The sequence below is a fragment of the Asparagus officinalis genome, chromosome 3 (genome assembly GCF_001876935.1).
Source record: "Asparagus officinalis chromosome 3, Aspof.V1, whole genome shotgun sequence".
Classification (NCBI taxonomy): Eukaryota; Viridiplantae; Streptophyta; class Magnoliopsida; order Asparagales; family Asparagaceae; genus Asparagus; species Asparagus officinalis.
The window spans coordinates 48,546,099-48,553,398 of record NC_033796.1 but is presented as its reverse complement, the minus strand read 5'-3'; the positions used below and the strand labels follow the sequence as shown (position 1 = coordinate 48,553,398).

Here is a 7,300-nt window from a genome sequence, read left to right as displayed (position 1 = left end):
ATTTGAATGGTCATGGTATGATAACGTGTCGAGCGAAGAACAGGGAGATTGACCTTATGACAGAGGTCGGGGTAGAGGCTTCAACCCTCGTCACAACTACCATCGACAAGACCGACATCAATAGGAACAAGAATATCAGATGAAAGTAGAGCTTCCTTCCTTTAGAGGAAATCTGGACATAGAGGCTTTCCTGGATTGGCTCTATGAAGTGGAGAAGTTTTTTTGAAATGACTAATATTATCGAAGCAAACCAGGTGAAGTTTGTGGCATATCATCTCAAAGGAGGAGCCGCGGCATGGTGGGATCAGACTCAAAACACTAGGCGACGGCAAGGCAAGCAACTAGTTCGGGTTTGGCGACGCATGAAGCAGTTACTACAAGCTAGGTTCCTACCACCCCACTACCAACAAATTCTCTACAACCAATTCGAGCAATGCCGTTAAGGAATCAGATCAGTAAGCGTCTATACCGAAGAGTTCTTCTGTCTTACCTCTCATTGTGATTTGTCTATGAGTGAAGAGTAACTCGCGGCCAAATATATCGAAGGTTTAAAGTAGTCAATTCAAGAGAATGTGGCCATCCACAACGTGTACTCTGTGGACGAAGCCCATAACATGGCTCTCAAGACGGAAAGATTATCCTCCAAAGCGTTACCTTTCAGACAAACCGAATAGGGAGGTTAGGTCGAGAAGGCGAGAGGAGAGTCAGCCAGGCAAAGGACGATTGATCGTCCTGTTCCTCCACGGTCGACCGAGCGGTCGACAACTCAACCATAGCCCCCGACGACTCAAGCAAGTCTGTATGCCAAGCCAACTGTAGAGAAGTGTTTCTGATGTCTCCAACCAGGGCATAAGTCCAACGAGTACCCACAGCGGCGGAAGGTCAATCTTGCGGATTATGAGAAAGCTGAGGATGGACACACAGCATCTGAAGAAGAGTATGAGGAAGAGGTTGTCGAGATTGAAGACGACAATGTGTTGTGTGTTGTTCTACGACTCCTATGCGCTCAGAAGACACCAGATTCATCACAACGACACCAAATTTTCTTTTCTAGATGTTCAATCAACAACAAGGTGTGCACCCTTATCATTGACAATGGAAGCTGTGAGAATATTGTGTCAAAGGCCTTGGTGGATCACTTGAAATTACCGACCGAGACCAAGCATATGCCTTATACCATCGGATGGATCAAGAAGGGTCCCTCCATGAAGGTGACTGAAGTATGCCGCGTACCACTATCACTAGGAAAGACTTATAGTGATTCTGTTGCTTGTGATGTTGTGGATATGGATGCATGCCATGTATTGTTGGGACGACCGTGGTAGTATGATGTTGTCTAAGCATGGCGGCAAGAAGAACGAGTACTCTTTTGTGTGGATGAATAAAAAGATCATCATACCATCTATTCCACCCTCTCCAAAGAGCCTCAAATATCAAAATTCCAAACATATATCTCTTTGTAACAAGGGAGAGTTTCTGGCCGAGTCAAAAGAGTTAAAGCAGAGGTTTGTCTTAGTGGTGAAGGAGGAATTAAAGACGCTCATGGAGGTTCCAGATAAGATGAAGTTACTACTTAAGGAGTTCGAAGTGTTGATTCCTGAAGAGCTACCCGAGGAACTTCATCCCATGAGGGATATTCAGCACCACATTGATTTCATTCTGGGTTCAGTGCTTCCTAATCTCCCTCATTATCACATGAACCCGCAGGAGAAGAAGATATTACAGGACACCATTGAGGACCTTATTAAGAAAGGCCACATCCGAGAGAGTATGAGTTGGCCGAGTCAAAAGAGTTAAAGCAGAGGTTTGTCTTAGTGGTGAAGGAGGAATTAAAGACGCTCATGGAGGTTCCAGATAAGATGAAGTTACTACTTAAGGAGTTCGAAGTGTTGATTCCTGAAGAGCTACCCGAGGAACTTCATCCCATGAGGGATATTCAGCACCACATTGATTTCATTCTGGGTTCAGTGCTTCCTAATCTCCCTCATTATCACATGAACCCGCAGGAGAAGAAGATATTACAGGACACCATTGAGGACCTTATTAAGAAAGGCCACATCCGAGAGAGTATGAGTCCATGCATAGTTCTGGCCCTGTTGACACCAAAGAAAGATGGGAGTTGGAGGATGTGTGTGGACAGTCGAGCCATTAACAAGATTATAATTCGCTACAGGTTCCCAATCCCTCAGCTAGACGACATGTTGGATCAGTTAGGAGGCGTGAGCGTATTTTCGAAGGTTGACTTGAGGAGTGGCTATCATCAGATCCGAATTCGACCCGACGACGAGTGGAAGACTGCATTCAAGAGTAGTGAGGGCCTTTACCAATGGTTGGTGATGCCTTTTGGGTTGTTGAACGCTACAAGTACATTTATGCGTTTGATGAACCAAATTCTAAAGCCTTTCTTGGGAAGATTTGTAGTCATCTACTTTGATGACATTCTCATCTATAGTCGAGATGAACATGAGCATATGTTGCATCTCCGAGAAATCTTCCAAGTGCTAAAGGTGAATGAACTTTGCATCAACCTTAAGAAGTGTGTGTTCTTGACGACTCAACTTATGTTCTTGGGATTCGTGGTAAGCTCGTGGGGAATCCAAGTCGACGAGGACAAAGTTAAGGCAACCAAGGATTGGCCGACTCCAACAAGTGTTACGGAAGTAAGAAGCTTTCATGGGCTAGCATCTTTTTATCGGCGTTTTATTTACAATTTTAGTTCAATAGTTGCTCCCATGATGGATTGCTTGAAGAATAAGGGTGTTTTCGAGTGGATCGATAAAGCAAATGCAGCTTTTGCCTTTATCAAGGAGAAGATTACCACTGCACCTATTTAGCATTTTTGAATTTTGACAAGCTCTTTGAGCTTGAATGTGATGTGTATGGTGTCGGTATTAGAGCAGTTCTCTCTCAAGAGAAGTGACTCATTACATTCTTGAGTGAGAAGTTTAATGAAGCTCGACAGAAGTGGAGTACTTACGAGCAGGTGTTGTATGTTGTTTTTGGTTCTTTGAAGACTTGGGAGAGTTACCTCATTGCTAACGATTTCATGATCTACTCCAACCATCAGTCTCTTCAACACTTTAAGAATCAGAAACACATCAACAAAATGTATAGATGATGGGCTTCATACTTTGAACAGTTCAATTTCACTTTGCGACATATGTCAGGAGTCGACAATAAGGTGCCTGATACATTGAGTCGGCGGGTATCTTTATTAAGCATATTGCGAGGTGAAGTTGTTGCTTTTGACAATTTGAAAGAGCTTTATGTTGATGATGAAGATTTTCAGGAGGTTTGGGCAAAGTGTTTGACAAGAAAACCCACAAAAGACTTTATTATTATTGACGACTTTTTGTTTAAAGGAAATCGGCTTTGTATTCCAAAGACGTCAATGAGGAAAAAGATAGTTCGAGACTTACATGGTGACGGACTTGGTGAACACTTTGGGCGAGACAAGACTGTTTTGAGTCTTGAGGAGAGATACTATTGGCAGAGTTTGAGGAAGGATGTGGCAACACTTGTGAGGAGCTGTCAAGTATGCCAAGTTGCAAAGGGACAAGTGCATAATACTGGTTTGTATACTCCTCTACATGTGCCCAAGGATATATGGGAAGGTTTGAGTATGGACTTTGTGTTGGGGCTTTCCCAAACACAAAGAGGCGTGGATTCAGTCTTCGTGATAGTGGATCACTTTTCTAATATGGCTCACTTCATCTCGTGCCGCAAGACTTTGGTTGCACCACATGTTGCACGGCTATTCTTTCAAGAAATGGTTCGACTACATGGTGTTCCTAGTTCGATTGTTTCGGATAGGGATACTAGGTTCTTAGAGACTTTTCGGACTACTTTATGGCGACAATTTAACACTTCATTGAAGTATTTTAGTATTGCACAACCTCAAACGGATGGACAAACAGAAGTGGTCAAGCGGACTTTGGGAAAATTGATTCGATGCATTTATGGAGAGAAACCAAAGATGTGGGATCAAGTTATACCTCAAGCTGAATTTGCCTACAACATGACTGTTCATAGTTCTACATGTATGCCTCCTTTTTCTATTGTTTACAGGAAGACACCTCGACATCTCCAAGTTTTGTTGAATTTGCCGACAAGTAGCAAGTTCAGCGAGGCAGCAAGTTCAATGGCCGAGAATGCTTTCAACGTTCAGGAGGAAGTGCGTACAAAGCTCGAGGAGGCTAATGCAAAGTTCAAGGCGCGAGCGAACAAGAAAAGGCGACTCAAGGTGTTCAATGAAGAAGACATGATGATGATATACTTACGAAAAGAACGGATGCCGCCTGGAACTTATAGCAAGCTTAAGCCGAAACGATATGGCCCATTCAAGATTCTCAAGAAGATCAATGATAATGCATATGTAGTGGATCTTCCAGAAGGAATGGCTATATTGATGATATTTAACGTGGCGGATATTTCTGATTATCATCCTTCAATCAAGTTGTATTCGAGTGATGCGAACTCAGAGACGAGTTCTTCCGAAGAAGGAGGGGCTGATACAGGAGATCAAGTATTAGACGAAACGAGAAGAAAAAATAACCGATCAAGTGTTGGATGAGACGAGAAGAAAAGCAGCCGAGACGACTTCATCGGACGACAACTCGACATCTCAACTCAAGTCGAGGCGACAAGACGAGACGACACACCCCAGTCAACAGTCGAGACGACAGGACGAGTCAACACACCCCAGTCGACACGAAGGGCAGTGTTAGTCGACACATGCCAGTCGACACGAAAGGCGTTACTACTCAACACGCCTCGTGTCGGCTCGGAGACAAATTAGAAAAGTTTCATATTTTTTTGGTTGTTTCCTTTTAAATTCGGGCTTTCTTTTTTATTAGGGTTAGCATATGATTAGTTGGCTATAAATATTAGTTCCTTTTGTAAATCGAGAATTAATTTTTCAATTATTGAATCAAGAGAAATTTCTCCTTTGTTTTCTTCCCCAAGCTTGGGAAAATTAGGGCTTGTAGATTCAAGCTTGTTATCTACTTGTTATTGTCAGGGCTCGTCGGCATCGGAACGATATCCGATCGGCCTCCCCGTTTCTGCGTCTGCGTCACAAAGAGTGGGAAAACGTCCCCACAAAAATTATCTACCGAGCTAAACATATTGCATGTATTATATGTTCTGGAAATGTAGCTTTAATATTATCCTATATGGTGTGTTTGGGAGTTTACTTAGGGAAGGGAAGGAAGGGGAAGGAAGGGGAAGTTTTCTCCTTCCTTCCCTTCCCCTCCATTACACCCCAATTTGGGGTGTAAGAATTTGGGCCAAATTTCCCCTCCATTCCCCTCCTCTACCCTCCAAAATGAAACTCCCAAACAAGGTTAAAATGAAATTTCCCTTCCCTTCCCCCTCTCTACCCTCCATCCAAACAGGCCAATAGTTTTAATCTAATATATAAGTTGATTGGTCTGTTTAAGAAAGGTGATACCTATCACGTCTCAGGATTGCCACCGAGTGCAACCCTATACTTTCCAGGAGGTCACTGATCATGATAATGCTCTCGCATGAGGATGATTAGCTATTAAATCATTGTTGTGTTTTAGGTTTCTAAATTTTCTATTAAAACAATAAACTTTCTATTAAAACCATCAATACATCTTCACACAATCAATGTGGAACTAGTTGCACTTGGCTTCCTAGGCTTTCTATTAAAACCCATCAATATGCCCTCACACAAACTAACGTGGATTGTTAGCGCGCGGGGCCTCACAATAACTAAACCTCTTCTCTGGGCAATCTATAGATTATTACAATCAATCAATCACTTGTTGGCATGGACATGTATGGGTCGCGTACGTGGATGTGTACGTACGTGCCTATGTGTGAGTGTGTCGTGTGCATGTTACCATGTATGCAAGTGTGTATACTTCTATGTATTTGTATACATGTCCTTCTACGCATTACATAATACTACATGTATGTCCTTCTATGCATTACATAATACTCCACAGTTGTTTTTAGTCTCAAACTCTAACATATAGTTCTCATCTAAGTACTTGTAGGCATTTAAATCTAGGTTCATTGTTAGAAACAGAACGAGGTAAAATTGAATGGAACAATTATATTCTTAGGTACAAGAGATAAATGAGGAAACAAATAGGATGAAATATGACGATCGGATGTTATTATGGTCAATATTACTGTACTTTCATCACTTTCTCTCTGTAAGATTTTTCTTCTCATATTAATTAGTCAACATAAGTTTTGTGCAAACAACTCAGCTTTGTACGGATAATATACCATGTGACAGAAGCGTTCACTGAAAAAAAAAATGAAAGGTAGGCATATGACTATTTCCATCACTCGTTGGAGTTCAATTTCTTCCTTTCTTATGAAAATTCATCCGGTTGCTGAAGTGGGAAGTCGACTAATTATATTCATAATGCATTTACTTTAAGATGTTGGTAAAGTTTAGATCCTTAATAGACATACATATCAGAGATAGGAGATCTTCCGTACATAATTGCATCCGTATTCATGTTGGTTGGTGGCTTGACAACCCTCATGATTCCTCTACACACGGAAATGAATACAGCTATACTTGCCCACCCCTCAACACCCCTCACCAATTTGGTTTAAAATTTTCCATGTCGCATGTAAGCAACAATAACCGGATAAATATACATAATACTGGATTTTTTTTTCACAATCATTAAAGAATATACTACTAAAGGCTATTATCTTGGGTAATATTTTGCGTATTAAGTTCCACGATGAATACATCTGATACTGTGGATTGCATTAAGTTACTCTAGTATTTGGTTTTGTCAAGTTTCTCAATAAACTTTATCAACAACGACGCAGCCTTTTTTCCAAATTTTCAATCTTATCACTTCTCCTAACTTGAGTATTTATTTACCGATCTCTATTGCACTTGACTATATAATCTTAATCGGTTCTCTCTCATTCTACCATCAATTGAGCTACATCTAACCTCATAGTGATGCGCTCATTTCTTTCCTATCATATAGATGCAACTTGGTTTTACGTTGCACTGTCACCCCATTTATCCTGTCCTTACTTGAGATAGTGAGGAAAAACATTAAAAACACAATTCTAACTTCAAAGTCACTACTCAAAAATCACAACTTATACATTATTACATTTTAAAAGGAAATTACCAAGCTAGGTATCAAGTAGTTTCGTATCGACGCTTTTCACCTTCATTTTCATTTCTTCCCCCTAAATACCACAATCTATATGTACACACATAGCTGTGCGAGCCTCAAATCACCGATTGGAAATGAACTCCCATAACAAAACTACAGTCCATATA

The 7,300-nt window shown here is 41.2% G+C and overlaps 1 protein-coding gene across 1 annotated transcript; it reads left to right on the top strand.

Moving 5' to 3' along the window:
• Positions 1,330-1,797, top strand: LOC109835064. The gene has a single exon (XM_020403064.1). It carries the CDS (start codon positions 1,330-1,332, stop codon positions 1,795-1,797), a length of 468 nt encoding a protein of 155 aa, XP_020258653.1.